Below are 19,555 nucleotides of genomic sequence, written 5' to 3'. Positions count from 1 at the left end.
TCCTTCATTCCACAAAGTCCTTTTCTGATCAATGTGGGATCACATGAAGACAATAAAAAGAGCAACCCTGGAATGTGCCTTTAGCATCACAGAAACTTAAACTCTGCAGAGCATATTGGTTGCCTGAAGTAGGTAGTGCATTTCCAAATGAAAGCATAAAGCAGAATGGGAATGATATGCAAATTGGAAAAATCAGTAGCAGTTATGCTTACGCAGGACTACAGATAAACAAACAGCCTTGTTTGTATTCTGCAGCAATAGGTTTAGCCAAAAAGAAGTTGTAGGGTTTTTTGGTACATGTGTGTTTCTCTAAATAAAATATTTCCTAACAACACAAGTGACTAACTTAGAATGGAAAGTCTGTTGAATCTTGGTGTTGGTTCAGTTTTTGGAAGCACAGAATAAACAAACTAAAGGCAGGAGAATTCTCATGGAATTGAAGAGTACCTTACAGCAGATGACTGCCACGTTGAATATGTGAATACATGTGGATTTACACATGTGAATATTTAAGGTAAGGAATATTTAGGGGAAAAAAAATACAAATGTGTGATATCAGTGTGTAGCTTTTTTTTCACTGAATCTACCATGATGCAGCCAAAATCTAAGAATGTCTGAATGTGTTTTGACCCAAGTCATTACCATATTTTGATACAGTCATTAAATAATGCATTCAAGGAATTACTGTACACTTAAACATGTTTAAGCACAGTTTAATTATTAGAAGGTTTGGATTAAAATTTCAAGAGTTTAAATTTTATTGCTTTGCATCAGAATCTAGGAAACTTAGGGAGGACATTATATTGTTCATAGCACACAAAGAAAACAGTGTTAACTTACAGGCTGTTAGAATATTGATCTGTGCTGGAGCTTTGCACTACCCAGACTAAGGCACTGGCAGAAAATGAGTGTAACTACCATGCTGCTATTCTTAAAAAAAAATTCTAAAAAAATTACCCAGAGGAACCAGGGAACTATTCATTTGCTCAGCAGAGTAAAGGATGAGATCTTTATTAACTTCAGTCATAAAGATAAAAGCCCTGCATAGCGACTGAAAAATCAGACTTCTTGAGTTATTATTTTTCTTGTATTGTAGAATGAAAATTTACTATGCAGATAATCTCATAGTCTCAGATTCCTGGGTCAAAGTTCATGACAGAAACTACATTTAACATTTTGTTCTGTGTACTTCAGCCAATTTTTCTCTCACTCACTGTATTCTGTGATGCAATCCAGCATTTAATCCATCACAAACTGAGAAAGGTGGATTTATTTAAAGAAGAAAGTAGGAAGCACAACAAACTAGATATCAGATTGCATACAGCATCAACCTCTTACCCAGACATGGGCTAGAAATAGTGCAAATGACTTGTGGTAAAATTGAAAATTATCAGTGTAAAATCTGTGACACAAGCAGAGTAAAATATTATGGCACCATTTGATTAAATCATTTGCTGGCTTGTAACATCAAGACCTAGATGAATGGAAGAGACTGCCTGTGAACTGGAGAGATTCATCCCCTTCCGACCTGCATGGCAGTTTACAGACTTCAGACTCTCAACAGAAGGGCACGGGCTTCATTCATCTCTCTGCAAACACAAGCCATGCCAGGGGTAAGGCAAGCCAAAGCATTAGTTTTTCACAGTTCAATGGAAATATAAAAATGGATGCTAATGAAGGTCTTTCTGCCTATTTTAGTTCTCAGTACTGGAGAAAGATTAATACCCAACCTCGCTGCTGTCTTCCTAAACTCAGTGAGAAACATCCTTTATTGGTCTTGGTACAGCCCATGTATCATGAGCCAAAACTTCCTGGCTCACTGTCTTCAGATTTTCTAACAGATCCCATACATTGATATTAAGAGATTACAAAAGATGAGACCCAAAGTGAACCTATTTTTTAAACACCCATGAACCTGTCCCAGTACTCCCAGAAACTGGTATGTTTGTGCATAAATGAGTTCAGAACTTCCGACATACCACGCCGATATTTACCAGTCTCAACTGTGTAATGCAAGGAGGGAACACAAATGGATAACTCAGTCTTTCTACTGAATGTGGTGACATGCAAATATCCATTCTCATTTTCTCTGTCATGTTTGATGTCTGTAGGTGGGCTGGCCTGGCTGAGAACAGCTCGCACAGATCCATCCTGATGCTGGCTGGTGACTCATTTAGCAGACCACGATGATGTGTCCTACCAAGTCATGAGTGCTTAGATGAGTAGGAGATTGTGGCAATCACAGGCTGTGACAGCAGATCTTCTCAGTGGTGGCCAAGAGCACATAAAAAATGACAGAGAATTTTGAATTCAGATCAAAGTCTACCCATGCTTGTGTAGCACTCATGAACAAATCTAAAGATACCTAAAGGAGTCCTCAAAGCTCCAGTACAAACACTCTGGCTGAGAATTTAATATCCTCTATCACTGGAGTGCAGGACTGTAGAACAATTTTTTTCTCATTGCTTAGAATCACCACAAAATTCAGCAGTCTTTGGTCCCAGAATAAGGTACTACTCTTTGGATTTGTTTTTTCTGCTCTGAATGCATTGCAGAATGTAAACTAAAGATTAATAGTACTTTTTCCCAGCACAAAACATCCTAACCATCCAAGCTGTCATTCTGTGCATGGTGTTGCCCCAAGAGAATTAACAAATGTCATACAAGTTATGCAGTCTGGTGTAAACCCCTCCACCATGAGGAGAAAGATGCAGCCTCACTCTGTCATTCCCCAGTGAGTTGGCTGGGCAGGCCTTGCCTCTGTCATCGTTTGACACAGAAATGTTATCGCTGTCATAAACAGAGTGCTTAGGAATGTCTATGTGTAGAGCAAGAGCTCTTTTGGGGATGGACATTTTTTTGTACTGGTTTACACTATGGCCACACTCATGAGATGTTATTAACTGTCTGAAAGCCTGAAAGAGTTGTGGCAACCCAGGCAAGTGGTGAATATTGATAAGAAGCATCAAGTCTGGTGAACGAAAGCAAATCTGAGTTACAGGTTACACTTATAGATGACTGGCATGCAGAATAAACCTTGCTAGCTCTTACTTGATAAGTAAACCAAACATTCATGGTTATAAATCTTATTAGACTAACAGTTGTGTCTTACTGATGACTGAAAAAAGCTAAATGCTATTATAATGGGACCTGGTAAGACTCACTTCCAAAATATATTTTATTACATTTTGAAATGGCTTGTATTAAGCTAAACAATGAGGGATTTAATTACTTCAAAGCCTGTTGATTCATTATAAGACAATAGTTTTTAGTACAGTATTTGGCAGATGACTCATCTCAGGACTCAGCTGGTGCCTTACATAAAATAATGAGGTGATTGAGACACAGCATAAATCGTGCAGCACTGAATATCTGAGAAAAATACATCCACAGTTGTAAATAACAGCATGTTGCATAGAGCAAAATCGATATCAAACCAAGTATCAGTTTCCTATTCACACATAAAAACACACTGCATGCACAATAACTTTTTCTGGTTTTGCTCACAAATTTTCTTGCTATTTTTTATATCAGCATTTCTTATCAACCCTGTCATCTCTCATAAATAAAACAGCTCTGTAGGCTGGTAGTTTTCACTTACCAAATTAGACTTGAGCCCCTTATATTGTTTCACCTATAATTAGGCCCAGGAGAAATGAGAGGCAGCTGTTTTACCTCTCTCTCATTGTGTCATCTTATTTGTATTAAAACTGAAAAAATCCCTTAGAGTTGCAGCGTTGTTCTGTAGCAGAAAGCAGCAGAATCACTAGGCTGAACAGAGACTCACACTTTTCCTGCTGTGCCCTGACTTTTCAGCACATACGGCTTTACTCCACATTTATTATGATTTAAAATGTATGTGGTCTGTGCTTCTTGCTCTGCTTGAAACCAAATCCGTTTGAGCCATATGGAAGGATCCTAGAATAACGACGTTAGTTCATCTTAGGTTGCATTCCAGAAGTGAATTTTATGCCAAAGTGTTTCTTACAAGAAGAGATATGAGGAAAAAATATGATAATTTTATGCTACACCTAAGGAATGCATTGTTAGAAAACCTGAATCCCACGCTTTAGTAGTTGGAGCTGCATTTTCATGTTAGCTGTAGGCTAAAATCCCTGGCTATCCTCTGTGTCCATGTGTTGGCTCTCACTCTGGTGCTAACCTGCAGTGAGCCTGGAAAGGGAAATGGAGGAGGGCTGGCAGGGCAAGAGGAGACCTCGAATGTGTTTGACTTCTCCCCTGCAGGCAATATATGCCCAGCTGGACCAACTCCCATGGCTGCACACAGACAGGGATGTCTATCAAAGTAATCTTCACTTAATACCCTTCATTTTAGTGAAACCTGGGCCACAGTACCTGCCACTGCCTTGTGTAAACTCTGTGCTACTCATCCATGGGTAATGGAAAGGAAGACACATCTCTGCTGATGTATGTCCAAGACCTGATGTAATATAAATGCATAGCAGATTAATTAGAATAAGGAATAGTAAGGAAAACAGTTTAGTATGAAATCACAAATGAATTAGCTCCCATAATCTGTAACAATTTTTTAAGTTGCCAGTAACCTCTACTTCACTTGTGGTATCTTCTTGCCTCTGGAAAAATCACATGGAAGATTAATGAGATGCTCTGTTAGCCAAATAATGACCTCTGTCTTTGCTTTGAAATGACATAAATTTTCTGCTAAAACACTAATGACTCATTAACAGACGGAGATGTGCACTGCTGGTGAAATCCAACATGTTCATAAGACATAAAGTTGTCAAAAAAAAATCTTTTCCAAACCAGGTTATTTCTGGCACTATATTAATTTTAATTTTCAATAGGAAGGGATTTGACAAATCTCCATTTGAAAGTTTTGGTGACTTCCCAAATTGGCATATGAGTGCCTGTAATTTTTGATTTATGCCCTAAAGTTCAACAATTCCTCAAAATACTAAAGTGAAAAACTAACTGTGGTAATTTATTGCAGACTGTGTGTTTGAAACTCTGCAGGGAAAAAAATGTACAACAGACATAAGTTAATTTATTATGACATCTTTTTCAGCTACATTGTCAGACAAAATACTCTTAAAATGAGAAAACACTACTTTAGCTACCATGTTTTTATTTTATCAACACATATTAAAAGGCTGAAAAGTTCATATGAATGATTCCCAATGACCCAAAGTGTAACAAACATTATTGCTATACTTCCTTGTGTTAAAATAAGAAAATGTTTTGTAATGTATTTTACTTGAACTAATTTTCTTGTGGTATTTCTCTGTATTTGCAAGGTAACTGTTAACATATCAACAGGCATTGAGGCATGTCTCACTAAAGTCAGCAACAAAGATGAGTAGTTGGATTCTGTGTGAATCTCCCAGCCCTGCAACTTATTCATGTTTTTTTTTGCTGGTGAAGAATCCACACGGAAAGGTATGAAATGTGGAAGCGGTGCCAAATTCTCCCTGACATAAAAGATAATCCAGTTCAACAAGCCCTTTCCTGCTGTATGTAAAATGTGCACAGATGCATGTAGGCTGAGAGGGGTCTCCTGCAGAGGGGCCTGACACAGAGTGCCAGAGGAGAAGAGGGTCTGTGAGCAGCCTGGGCTCAGCCTACATTTATTGTAGTTCAGCCATGCTGTGCTAAGCCTCAGGCCTTCTGTGCTCAGTGGTGGCATACATACAGCTGAGTCAGAAAATAAGGTGTGCTTCATCTGCTCCATGCCTTGTGCTCCCAGGGACAGTGTGGACATAGCCTGAATCTAAATAAAAACATGCTGTTCAGGTTTTGGGAAAGTTCCTGAGAAACAAGATATTATACGTGCTAGAAATAGTCTTAATATGGCAATTACTAAACCATAAGTATCAGAGGTAGTAAAGAAGTGGGACTCAGAATGATGTGTAAAAGACAAACGATATTGTGGATAGGAAAACAAAGACATGATGGTTGAGAGAATTCAGAAAGAATTTGCAATTAATGAAAAGGAACAAAAAATCCTGCAAGATGTATTGATTACATTAGTATATCAGTGAAAAAAACTTCTCATTTGGTGTAAAATGGTGAAAACCCACCAGCATGACTCTCTAATGTGTGAAGAAACGTCAGATTTTTTTGAAAAGAAAAATGTCTTCTGCTAGATCAACCACTGGGAAAGAAGATTGGATTCTGGATATGTGAGGTCTTCATCAAAGGGAAGTTTTGAAGTCCTTTACTATTATTGTTTTTTTTATGCCGTTATCAATTTTTTCTCCATGTATAACAAAAATAGGTGCTAAAAATCTGCACAGTGATGATTAAAAGAAAATTAAGTCAGTTAAGCAGAACAAAACAACTGTCTAATTCTTGGAGAAGTACTAGAAGTGAAACAGTGACATTGTGAACTTCTTTCTTTTGGAGGTCTTTTAAAAATAGATTACACAAACATGTAGCCTATCTATCCAAGGCACATTAGTCAGTCTTTCTAGTTTTATTTAGCGGTATGGTTGAACTCTGGTTTTCAAAGACATATTCATGTTAGAGTTCCTTATTTTCTTTTCCCCTTTAACTAGTAGCTGATACTTGCTGATTTCTGAAATTTTTGCTGCTATCAAAGGGAAATCAAATGTTCAATAAAACTTTAATGCTCTAATCTACATGCAACAATTAGAATACTGTTACTTCTGGCTGTTTCCATAAACATGTGAAACACTGATAATCACTATCAAAGTGGTGGGTTTCTTCCTGAGTGTGCAGATTCTCTTGTGAAATCCATTATATTGCAAAGAAGAGAGTGAGATTTTCACAATCAAATTTCCAGATTAAAAAAACAAACAAACCAACAAGAAACATCACAGAGAGGCAAAAATGAAACTTTCAACATAAAGTGAACTAGCACAGAAAATTCCAGAAGATGTATCATGGGAGAAAAGCCAAAGAAAGGGTCAAAAAAGTAAACAAGTTCTGCTTTATTTTATTTATTTCTTAGATGAGTGCTTCTATGTTCTCTGGAATAGAATGAAATGCCTGAAGGGATTTCTGTTAGTTCTTGAAGAACAGCTTCTCCATTATTAGAAGACTCTACTCACCAATTTCGCTATTTTAAAATCAAAATATATGTGCATCTTATACTGCAGATAACCTGACTGATTATAAAAAGCAATCTCCAGATATTGCAGATATAAGTTATAATACAACAAACTACATATATATATAAGGAAAAGAAAGAACCAAAATATGGGTTTGTGTTCATAATGAAACTCCTGCAAACTCCTGTCTCTCTTATGTCTTTTCCAGCTCAGCCTCGTGAATTTTAGGTCAGTTTTCCCTAAAGTCCAAGACTTTTGACTGCATGTCACAATTACAACAGAAAGACCTGTCAGAATCCTGTTTTTCCAGACCACTGTAGCATTTTCCAAAGTTCCTCTGCCGAAAGCCACACAGCAGTGTTTGATATATGGATAAGGCACTGACAAACCTTACCTCTGTCTAGATAAATAATATATTATAACTTAAGGACTAAACTTCAGCAGCAGGTACCAGCTTCACATCAGCAGGTGCCCAAGACATCACAGAAATGGATGTTTGTAGCAGAATCTTCCCTTTGATCAAAGTCCTTCATTCCTTGTAGCTTCAGTGCAGCTCATGTTACCTTAGCTCCATGAGATCCTGCCAAGGGTCTTGCCTAGACTCCTCAGGCACAAGCCAACTTTCAGGGAGGAAACTTCTCACCTTCACCACATGCTAGTTGCATGATGCAGACAGCAGAATCACTGCTGATTTTTGATTGTCACATAGAATTTTGTGATTAAGAGCTGTGGTTCGTACACACAATTGGACACAATGATTACCAACGTGGGTGTGCTTTTAGCCATCTTTTTTTTAACCAATTAGAAACAAAAAGATTCATCCTATTTTCAGTGTCAGTGTCAATTAAATAATAGTTTTTTATTATATACATCCCAATCACTCAAGATTATAATCTGAATACCAGATTGTTTGGTGCCCCATTGTTCATGGCTGATAAAAATTCCTCATAGGCAGCTCAGACACATACATTAGGTTGACTCAGGGTTTAACTTTCAGGAACCTTGTTCAGATTTCCATGGACTGCTGTTACCTGTGCCATTCCCAATCCCTTCTTTGGTTGTTGTTGGCACTACTGCTTTGGACTCTCTGATCATAAAGCCTGTGTCCTGGAGCCACTGAATAATAGAAGCGAGTCTGGGCTTAGAGCAGAGCTACCAGGACTCCCTGATGTGGAGACAGGCATTCTAGTTTTCAACTTGTGGCTGAGGACCAAACTGGGCATGGAGAGACAGAGAAAACTCTATTATATGATGGGAACTTCTGTTTGTGTACAGATGCTACTTTGGTTTCACCCTGTACTGCAGTTTATCCATCTAAACCCGATGAAAGCTCCTGATTCAACTATGCAATGAAATCTTTGCATAGAATAAAATTTAATTTCTCAGCATTTTACAATACCTGTAGTTTAAGAAGCTATTTTGCATATTTTGAATAACAACATGGTACTTTAGTAGTTTATGGTTGTTTCAGTTCATAAAGCATACTTTAAAAGTGAAATTTCATTGGGAATATTAAAGCTCAAAAAATTTTTCATGGGGGAAAGAGGAGATTTTAATTTCAATTAGCCATTACTGGTGTTAACATTTTACTCACTGTAGATTATTTTGTATTTCCACTCATATTAGCCTGTGATTGTGATCTCTCTGAGCAAATATATTTGCTTGTGTCAGACTTACTGTAATTTCTACCTTTTATGAGGGAAATCTGGGTTATAACAAAGGCTATTAAAAGCGTTCTTTTCCCACTCTGCAATCCCAGAGAATTTCATACTGCTCCGTAGTGCTGCGAGAACAATGCTCCAGAGAGGCATGAGGTGGCTTTGAGTCAATCATGCTAATTGTTTCTGTATTTTGCTCAGCTACTGCTATCTTCAGTTGCAATTAACATGACATCTGGCAAAGCACTGGGCTGGAACATTGATTATTCTAATGTTTCTCATTAGTAATCATTAATAACAAATGAATAATTAAACCGATTATCAATTAACCTCTGGCTAAGGTTTTTGACACTATTTTTCCTCTGTAGAGACTCACAGCATGTACTGTTTAACTTGCTCTGATGTTCACTTCATCTCCCTTAGAAGATAAAATTGTATTTCATTTTACTTTGAAGCAGCATAATATGTACCCTCTGCTTCACGAGCACAACAGCAAATATGCTCTATTCATTGAGATTGCATTTGTATTCTAATTCTATAAGCATTGTGTGATTTCTTAAACCTAAGTGCTTACTCACACAAGGATATAAAGCTCTGCTAGAGTGGGCATGGCTACATATACCACAAAAATAGTGAGGAAGGGTAGCTGATATCTTGGCAGTTGTTTTGCACTGTAACCTAAGTGCTACCTCCCAGAAAGCCTATCTCTCCATCCAGGAGATTAGGAGGGATTTATTTCTTACCTGTAGCACCTTTCCTGGCAAACAGTTTCTGGTGAAAAATGGCTGTGATTTTGTGATGTGTGGCTTAGCCAAATGAATTTTGCTTAGCAAAATGACTCAGCTCCCTAAAATTTGCTATTCTCACATACATATAACAGCTAAGGATGGAGAAATATCATGGTGGTCCACACTGCTTACTTTTACAAATAAAATGTAACCAGGGTACATCAGCAAAGGCTTAATACAGTGGAAGGGGGGAAAAATTTAAAGATTACTTGTGGTTTATTAACTTTGTTGCTTCTTGTCATTGGTATTCCTGGTGGTTACATCCTCCATGAAAGGTATGAACACCTGAGTAAGCACATATATATTCATGCTTACAGTCTTCTTGCTAGAACTAGGAGCTTGTACTTTTTGGAGTAAAGAACTGTATAATAACCTACAGATGACAAGCTGCCTACACAGTCAGACCCCAGCTTTCATCTGTTCTTGTGCTAAAGATGATCTTCAGGGAGGTGATGGCCCCCTGGGAAGACTGATGTGGAGTGGGAGAGAGCTCACTGTACCGCTGAACACCTGGGGTGCACCAGAGCACACTTAAGACAAATCTGCCTTCTGTCAACCTGAGAACAATCTGTGAGCACAACTGTGTGGCAGTCAATGACTGCTCTGAGCTACACCCTGTTCCTCATGGAATCCTAAGGGATTGTAGGAATTCAGACTATTCCTAAGTTCACATTGGTTTCAGAAGGGATTCATGACAAATGAGAAGTTTTTCTAATGTTTGTCCAGTACCCACCTATTATACCAGATTATTATCTTGGGCCTAGATATTATGGCTTTTGAGAAATTTTGAAAAGGAAGAACAAATCAATCTTTAGCCAGAATCTAAATGTTGAAGCTGAAAAGACAGCTGTCAGAGAGAAATACTGACTTGTTAAGCTGCTGTGCATGTCTGAGTTTTAAATGTCAGTAGAAAACTGTTCCTTTTTTCTGCTCATGGATGAGGAGGAAGCAGTAAGATGATGATCTGCTACTGAGTCACAACTGTTAGGAAGATGATACAATGAGTAAGGAACTTAAATTTCTCTTCAGAAGCAGAGTTGACTGCTTTACACACCAGCAGGCCCTGCCCAAAGTGACTGAGCTTCAGGAAAATGGATGAGTCCTGAGATTTTTTTAAAATCTCTTGCAAAATTTCAAGATTTAGGTCCTTAAAAACATTAGAAAGAGGACCACCTTAAACTAATGAAATGCTCCTGTGTAGCATTGCTACTTGTAGACGTGGCATTTAGGGACTTTGTTTAGTGGACTTGGCAGAGCTAGGTTTATGACTGAATAAAATAATCTTAGAGACTTTTCCAGCCAAAAATTCTGTCATTCTGTGACTCAGGTGCAAACCAGCATAGGGAAACTGGCCATTTCTCTTGCCATTTCTAAAGCCTCAAGGAAACGAAAGAAAGAAATAAGTTTTGCCCACCATTTTCAAATCTGGTATGCCTAAGAAACATCAATCAAACTTCTATAACTACAAACATATGCAGAGCCACAGGCTTTACTTTGTCAGAGAAAACTGAGAATCAATGGTAACCTGGGCACAATTCTTCAGGTTGCTAAATGCCTGATGTCTGAGGCTTTTTTGTGTCCTTAAAACTTCTTATTTGTCAAAGAATAAAATACAAACTTCTGAACATATTTAGCCTGAATACTGAATTAAAAAAAAAAAAAAAAAAAAGACAATAATAATGACCTCTATTTTCTTCAGGAAGAGAGAATTTTTTCCCTATAAATTCCTCATTTCTAAATATGGTTAAATTACCAAACTCTTCTGGTAAATGTTAGGGCTCTTCTGCAACTCTGCATTAAGATATAAATCAATACAGCTCATGTAAAAGTGCTTTTTCTTTAAAAGTACTCACTGACTAATTTACATGAGATATTTCAGGCTGTGGAATTTTTATGAAGAATCTGTTAAGCTTTGTGCTGACATTTGATTAATCACTTGTTTTTAACAAGAATATTGGCTAATTCTGTCAATGTGACAACAGATGTGGTCAAATATCCATGACACTGTTGGTGCAAAAAACTCTTAAATAATTTAATGATCAAGAGAAAGAAACAAGTATATCTAAAACCATATTACTTCCATCTAAACCAAATATATAATGAGTGAAATATGGTAAAATGGCTCATTTTGCAGTACATTTTATTTCTTTTGCTCTATAGGAACTTTAAGACACATACAGCAAATAGGTCTACAGAATAGGTCTATAGAATCTGAAGTTCCTGGCATGTAACAGGATAATAATGTCTCTAATTGGGCAAACAGTATCTATCTGCTTTTGAACAGAGTTCAGGAGGCCAGATTGTCCAGATGTTATTATACCTGAATAGAAATGACTGTGTCCCATTTTGAAATGGTGTAAATGGCTACAGAGCATGCAAAGTAGAGGATCTGGCACATTTTATTCATATGTCTCTTCTGCTCACCCAGCTTGTAGTCATTTTGATTCATTGCTTTCAGTAATCTTCACTATTTCAGTCTTTGTAGCCACCCCAGGAACAGAGATTGCCTTCAGTTCTGTGTTTAATGTGAAGGCCTTAACAGGATGCCATGCATCATTACAGTGACACGAGACCCTCCGGAAATGCAACGTGATGTGTTTTGCTTGCAGTCATGGTTAGAGAAACTGTAACTGAGATGAAGCAAAAAAGAAAGGCAGATAAGAGCAGTCACTCTGTCTGTCTCCCCAAATGATGTTCAATCAGAAAAAAATATTGCTGATCTTGTGAAAGGAATTTGTTTATTTCTTTACAGCTCTGAGGAATGAGTTGAGTGACTAAAAGCCTGTATCAAGGCAGCACTAAGAACATTGATGGGGAAAGGGGACTGCAGGATATTCTTTCTCTTTGCTTATTCTTTCCCCATCCCCTCTTCCATGCACAGGCACACATATGGCCTCCTCTAGTTCTCTATCTCCTTTTTCCTCCTTTTAGGTTCTTCCTGCCATTCCACCTATTTAATTCTTATTATACAGCTGAGGGTGGGAAAAGAGAGAATTAACACAGGTCCCACCAATGTATTAAACTTATTAGAACTGAGTTGATATGAGTTGATATGAATCAATAATGAGAATTCAATAATGAGAAAAGTAAACAGAACTTCTTGCCAGAAGCTGAAATCTCAACTTTCAGCTGAAGCAAAGATAAAATAAAGTAAAGAACTACGTTCCCATTATTCTAAGCTAAGAGCAAAATTCTTGGTGCTGTTGTACTTTTATGGAGGTTTTAGCTGCAAGATATTAACGATATTCTTGAACTGGACATAAACACCTTCTGCATATCTTATTTTAAATATTAGGGAGTGATATTCGAGTAAAATTAACACTGAAGATGTGAAGTATCAGCAAAGTCATGTAAGAGCATTCTTCTTTCTGAGAACATTAATAGAAAGCTTTAGTGTGTGCATTGCATGTTGCATAAAATTAAAAAGTTCAAGTAACATAAAACTGACATACAAATCAAACATTTTGTCCTCACACTGATGCAGAAGATGAGAGTACCATCTGGGGCCTCAAGTGACCCCTTATACTGGCTCTGTAAAGGCATAGAGTGACGCAGAAATTATATTGTAGAGTATAAGGGTGGATCACATTCTGCTTGTTCAACTTCAAGGGTCAAAGGATCAAATGTTTACTTTGCACCTGGGCCTTTCAGCTGGAGATGGAAGGCAGGTTCAGAGTTATGCTCTTGGATCAGGAGGGAGATACTTAGACTGCTTCTATCTGTGCTCTCACCAACAGCCATACTGTAGAATATAAAGTTATAGTTTTGCTTTCCTACCTTGTACTTTGAGATCGTTTTGACTTATTTTATATTCAGTGATTTTCCTATAAAATAGAATCTTAAATCTTCCATGCATCTTAAATCCAGTGCATCCTGGTCTGTGTTCTATTGAAAGGGGTATCTACTGCTGATTTTAATGCTTTGTAAAAAGGCTGGCTAATGCACAAAATTTTCTTATTACAGTACTTTAGAGCAGGAAAAAAGGAAAAAAAAAATAAAGGAATATTTTCTTTTCCTTTGTCACTTCAAATATTCTTGTTGCTCTTTTCCAATAGCAATGACCATAGCATTACATAAACTGAGTTGTCCAAAGTTTCAGATTTCCAGCTTTGTACCACTGTTTTCTACAGCAGCAAAGATCACCTAAGACTGTACTTACAATCTTGTACTTGTTCATTCCAGCTCAGTGAACTTAGCAGGACTGCATGGCATTCTTTGTTTCTTCTGGACTCTATCAAGGATAGATGTGTTCAGGGATTTTCATGCACAGAAGATTACAGAACATAAAGAACCTCTTATTTTCTATAGGCTCCATTCTTTAACATTAGTGAGTCTTCTGTTAAAATAACATCTAGAAGAAAAGTTGCATTTTTTCAGAACACTTCACAGTATGATGTAGTTATATTTGACAAAATTACATTGTAAATGCAATAAAGGCATTATTGCAGACAGTTTAGTCTTAGAAAAGAAATTCAAAGGAAAGCTGTGTCTTCCTGAGAGATATCATCAGAAATAGAATGTGAAAATAAGGATTTCAAACTCCATTAGATATTTTTACAGTCATGACATAGATAATTGAAGAAATTTAAACAACAGACTTTATAACCATATTTGGAAGGAACAATTACCTGCTTTTACCTAGTGCCTCCTTATGTACATAAATTCTTCACTTAGATTTGGCAGAAAAGTTCTACAGAGGAGTAAGGAATATGAAGAATATTCAGTCTATGAATTGGATCTAGTGACTAGCATTTAACTTCTTTCCCTTCTACCACTTCCTTTTCTCCACCCTTTTCTTTTCCAAATGGTTAAGATTTGCCATTTATAACACTTGAATTATGTCCATTTCCCATTATGAAGCTGATCTGACAAATATCCTTTATTTCAGCAGACCTTAATGTCTGACCCCAAGTGCCTTGCAGCACAAAGTGTTTGCTGTTCTTAGCACTCACTGAAGTGGAATGGCACACAGGCAGAACATCCCTGCTGGGAGCTCAGGAGTCTGAGCTGTGTGTCCACACCACGCATCACGATCATGCTGAGGTCTTGTGGAAAGCCTGGCAGTTGTGCAGCTTTGCCAAGGTGGTGCTGCAGAGGAAGGCAGATCTTCCTGCCCCACATCAGAGCACTTACCTTTTCTCTCCCACTGAAACTTCCCATCTATGTAAATGAAATGAGAACAGTGATGATGTGGGACTTAAGGCTATTAAACTTCAAAAATAAAATAATTAAAAAGTCCCCCACATTTAAGACCACTTGACAGCAGGAAAAGAACAGATTTTTAGGCTACCTAAAGGAAGCAAAAGGAAGAGAAAAATTGTTCCAGCTTTTCTAGTAGTGCCTATTTGACGTCACTTTGTCTCATTTTATAAGGACCAAAATTCAATGCAGATAACTTTCAATGCTTTTATTCCATTGAGAGAGATCTGCAGTGAGCTCAGTGGTGTAGAATCAACAAAAATCAACATTAGGGTTTCAAATGCTATTTCTGACCTACAAGCAGTAATTTTGTAGTGTCCGTGGGCATTTGTACCACAGGTTTGGAGACTCCTATGTGTATTTCAGCACAGCTGAAAAAAGCGAAGCAGCTTCAGAGCCTTGTATAGTGTGGTCTGAGGCTTTCCTGTCAGATAAAAATTAATTTGCAGAATCAAAAGTTTTTTTCTACTTTGTGCAAAAAAGCTTTGGATACTATGTGGTTTGACAGTGGCCCAATGCCAGGCACCCACGGGTGTTGCTCGCTCACACTCCCCTGCCTCAGCTGGGCAAAGGAGGGAAAAGGGAAAAAAAAGTTAACAAACGTTTCATAAGTGAGATAAGGACCGGGAGAAATATTTCAAGGGCAAAAGAGACCCAACTTCAGTTACAAAGTGAAATTTATTACTCACAGAATCAGAGAAGGATAATGAGAAATAAAATAAGCCCTTAAAGCTCCCTCCAGCCCAGCCCCTCCGTCCCTCCCTCCCCCCAGCCTCTCCCTGTTTCCCATCCACGGCGCAGGGAGACAGGGCCTGGGGGTTTTGGTCAGTTCAGCACCGAGATTTTCTTCCGCTGCTCGGGGAGAGGAGTCCTTCCCCCGGGAGCCCGGGGGTCTCTCCCACAGGACACGGCTCTCGGGAGCTGCCCTGGCGTGGGGCCGCTCTCCGAGCAGCAGCCGAACCTCAGCTGCTGCAGCGGGAGCTGCCCCGCGGGCAGCCAGCGCTGCCACAGCTGCTGCGTGTGGGCCTTTCCTCCCAGGGCTGCGGCCTGCAGGGACAGCCTGCCCCGGCCTGCGAGCAGCGCCCTCCCTTTCCCCGGGCCTCCCACTGGATCACGGCCTCCTCCAGGCATCCACCGCTCCGGCGTGGGCACCTCCCCACGGGCTGCGGCTGGATCTCTGCATCCCCATGGATCCCCATGGATCCCCATGGATCCCCACAGATCCCCACGGGCTGCGGCTGCATCTCTGCATCCCCATGGATCCCCATGGATCCCCATGGATCCCCATGGATCCCCACAGATCCCCACAGGCTGCGGCTGGATCTCTGCATCCCCATGGATCCCCATGGATCCCCACGGGCTGTGGCTGCATCTCTGCATCCCATGGATCCCCACAGATCCCCACGGGCTGCTGCTGGATCTCTGCATCCCCATGGATCCCCACAGATCCCCACGGGCTGCTGCTGGATCTCTGCATCCCCATGGATCCCCACAGATCCCCACGGGCTGCGGCTGGATCTCTGCATCCCCATGGATCCCCATGGATCCCCATGGGCTGCAGGACACAGCTGCTTCACCATGGTCTCACCATGGCCTGCAGAGGAATCTCGGCTGCGGCACTTGGATCACCTCCTCCCCTTCTTCTCCATGGACCTTGGCGTCTCCATGTTGTTTTCCTCACATGTTCTCACCTCCTCCTCTTCTCTGACTAGAAGCAAAGACTTGTGACTGTTTTGATTTTGTTCTTAAATATGTCATCACAGAGGCATTACCAGCCTCTGTCACTGGCCCAGCCTTGGCCAGCAGCATGTCCATCCCCAGAGCCACCAGGGACTGGATCTGCCGGACATGGTGGAAGCTTCCAGCAGCTCCTCACAGGAGTCATCTCTGTGACCTCTGTGCCTCCCAAAAACGGGCTGTGCCACACCAATACAGATACGTAACAGAAAACTCACAAAACCCACTCTTTCCCCTCTCTCCCAAAAGAAGAAAAAAAATTTAAAAAATATATGTCTGTATCTGTCCAAATCCTTAGAGAAAGAGGTAGGTTAAATAAAAAAATTGTGAAGATTTTATACAGGCTGTGCTAGTGTCCTGGTTAGTGAGTCTGGAACCCAGTTGGATTAGTCCCCATGAGTTAGTTATCTACAGACAGAAGTTCCTTGAGAAAAGGAAATAAAAGAGCTGTTGAACCACTTAAATTAATTGATGTTGTATTTAAATTTTAATATTACTTTCTGTCATGCATGCCAGTCTCCTTCCAACCAAGGGAAAAGACAAGGAAAGATAGGAAAAAGAAGTACTTGCTTCTTAGTTATTTTCTAGGTAGTTTTTTTTTATCAATTCATTCAAGTGTTACATATTTATTGCCACATGATATGTGATCTAAGCTGCACAAGTAAAACAGAGTAACTTTATTTCATTATCTCTCCTTACCAAGATGAGACAACCAAAATTGATTAAGTTTCAGAATTAATATCAATCCCATCCCTAGCTGTCACCTACACACAGCCTCTGAGAAAGCATGTTGCACAAGAGACTAGAAAAACAATTAGGGAAATACAGAATATTCTGCTTTTCTGTCATATATGACTGCTGCCAGTTTTAGAATGTTTAGCGAAGTACGTCAAATTCTCTGTGAAACAAACAGCTCTCTTTAAAACTCACATCTCTTCTATGCCTATTCCCTGTACAATTGTGCTTGAACAAAATTTCATTTGGTAGGAAATAGATGACTCATAATTTGCAGAGTGTGTTGTAATGAACCACAAAAGACTGTATTACTGTATTACATAATAGATACCCTCAACCTACTCCACCACCTATCCTAAATATGCAAATATTTGTTTTAAAGTTGTTATTCTAATGAAAGTAAAACTTCCCTTTAGCATTAAAAACAAGTATTAAAGCACATGTAGAAGCACAACAAATGTGAAATGTTAGATTCTAACAACATCATGCAACCAGCAGTGAAAATAAGCTTCACTGCACTAGCCTACATACAACCATGGACCAATGCCATCATTAGATTTGGAGAAATAATTGTTGTTAGGCTAGGTAATATTAAATTACAAATACACTGATCCTTGCAAAGGAGGAAGTATTTGGAAGTAGTTAAAGAGCGTGCAGACTTCATGAAGCATTTTTCTCATGGTTTGCAGTAGGAGCATTGGCTCTGATTTAGTAATCTCGTGAGATTGCCTATTTCTGCTCTTCATATGAGGGTACCATCACCCTTCTAATTTCCTCAAAAAATATAAAAAAAGGAAAACATACAAAGCTTCAGCAATTTGGGTACTTCATTTCAGTGTGACTTCCCACTAACTTTTCTTCTTTCCCTGGGGTCTTAACTGCTCATCGAAATTCACATCTAACTTTTCTTCTTTCCCTGGGGTCTTAACTGCTCATCGAAATTCACATCTGAAACAAGGTCCTAACCAAACTTGTCCACCATCATCCATCAAGCTCTCGGGACACATGTCTGAATGTATAATTCTGGTAAATTACTTCAGAACTGGTACTTGTGCAAGAAGGAGTAGAACAATTGCCATGCCTTGGCAACAGGAGCTTTCTTTGGTTTTCCTAAATAAACCTGAAAATAAGTTCTGCTAGCATTGATCAAATCTTCCACAGTATTTTTTTCTTTTTTTTTTTTAACCTCATTGCATGCTCTAACCCATCCCTGAAGCTGTCTTCAGTAGAAGTCATTTTCTTTTGTCTTTTATTTGTCCTGGGCTTCATCAAAAGTAGACTGGCCAGCAGATTGAGGGAGGTGATTCTACATGGCCATGCTTTGGTAATAGTGGAGCTGCAGGGGTGGCTTCTGTGAGAAGCTGCCAGAAGCTTCCTCTGTGTCCAGCAGAGCCAATGCCAGATGGCTCTAAGACACACGTGCTGCTGACAAAGCTGGGCTGATTGGAGATGCTGGTAACACCTCTGTGATAACAGATTTCAGAAGGAAAGAGTTGCTGAACAGATGTAGTTGTGGTCAGAGAACAGCAGGGTGAGAACATGTGAGAGGAACAATTCTGACACCAAGGTCAGTGGAGAAGGAGGGGCAAAGAGGTGCTCCAGGCACCAAAGCCAAGATTCCCCTGCAGCCCATGGAGGAGACCCATGCTGGAGCAGGTGGATGCCTGAGGGGGGGCTGTGTACTTGTGGGAGGCTCGCGATGGAACAAGCTCCTGGCAGGTTTTCTGGCAGGACTTGTGGTTGTGTGGAGGACCCACACTGGAGCAGACTGTGCCTGAAGGACTGAGCCCTGTGGAAGAATGATACAAGTTGCAGCAGTTTGTGGAGGACTCTTGCTTGTGGGGTGGACTCGTGTTAGGGCAAGGGAAGGAATCCTCTCTGTGAACAGTGGCTGTGATGAACCTCCATTCCTGTCTCCCTGCACTGCTGGGGTAGAAGGCAGAGGTGGGAATGGGGGGGATGCAAGGAAGGGGTTTTTAAATTCTTGTTTTACTTCTCATTATCTTGCTCTGATTTAGTGAGTAATAAATTCAATAAATATTTCTAATTAGGGCATTTTTTGCCCATGATGGTATTTGGTGAGTGATCTCTCCAAGTCCTTGTCTCAACTCATGAATCCTTCGTTATGTTTTCTCTCCTCTGTCCAGTTGTGGAGGGGAAGGACAGAGTGGTTTTGTTGGGTGCCTGGAATCCTGCCAGGGTCAGCACACTGAAGCTCCACAGCTGAGACTCCTTCTAGGGTATTGCATTCAGCTCTGAGGTCCTCAGCACAAAAAAGACATCATGTTGGAGCAAGCCCAGAGGAGGGCTACCAAGATATTTAGACCTCTTGTATGAGGATAGGCTAAGAGAATGAAGCCTGAAAAGTGAAAAATCTAAGGTGACC

The 19,555-nt window shown here is 39.6% G+C and overlaps 1 protein-coding gene across 4 annotated transcripts; it reads right to left on the bottom strand.

The window, feature by feature from the left end:
* Positions 1–697: 697 nt before the first annotated feature.
* On the bottom strand, positions 698–16,571 carry LOC111922946 (uncharacterized). Of its 4 annotated transcripts, none has more exons than XR_015284118.1 (7): positions 16,286–16,571; positions 14,992–15,121; positions 14,127–14,188; positions 13,658–13,849; positions 11,923–12,128; positions 4,357–4,441; positions 987–2,260 (listed from the first exon to the last, which is right to left on the bottom strand). XR_015284118.1 is itself a non-coding variant. In XM_086879843.1 (4 exons), the coding sequence occupies exons 1-2, from the start codon at positions 16,042–16,044 to the stop codon at positions 14,165–14,167; spliced, it is 534 nt and encodes a 177-aa protein (XP_086735969.1). In that variant the 5' UTR covers positions 16,045–16,074; the 3' UTR covers positions 11,624–12,128; positions 13,658–13,849; positions 14,127–14,164. The 4 variants fall into 4 exon arrangements, 1 of the variants encoding a protein (XP_086735969.1); XR_015284119.1 differs by having other exon boundaries at positions 1,254–3,918; positions 16,286–16,515; XR_015284117.1 differs by lacking the exon at positions 14,992–15,121 and having other exon boundaries at positions 698–3,918; positions 16,286–16,517.
* Positions 16,572–19,555: the final 2,984 nt, after the last annotated feature.

Source organism: Cyanistes caeruleus, chromosome 3 (genome assembly GCF_971803275.1).
Source record: "Cyanistes caeruleus chromosome 3, bCyaCae1.hap1.1, whole genome shotgun sequence".
Classification (NCBI taxonomy): domain Eukaryota; kingdom Metazoa; phylum Chordata; class Aves; order Passeriformes; family Paridae; genus Cyanistes; species Cyanistes caeruleus.
Note: the sequence above shows the minus strand (reverse complement) of the source record. Positions and strands in the feature narration are given on the sequence as shown.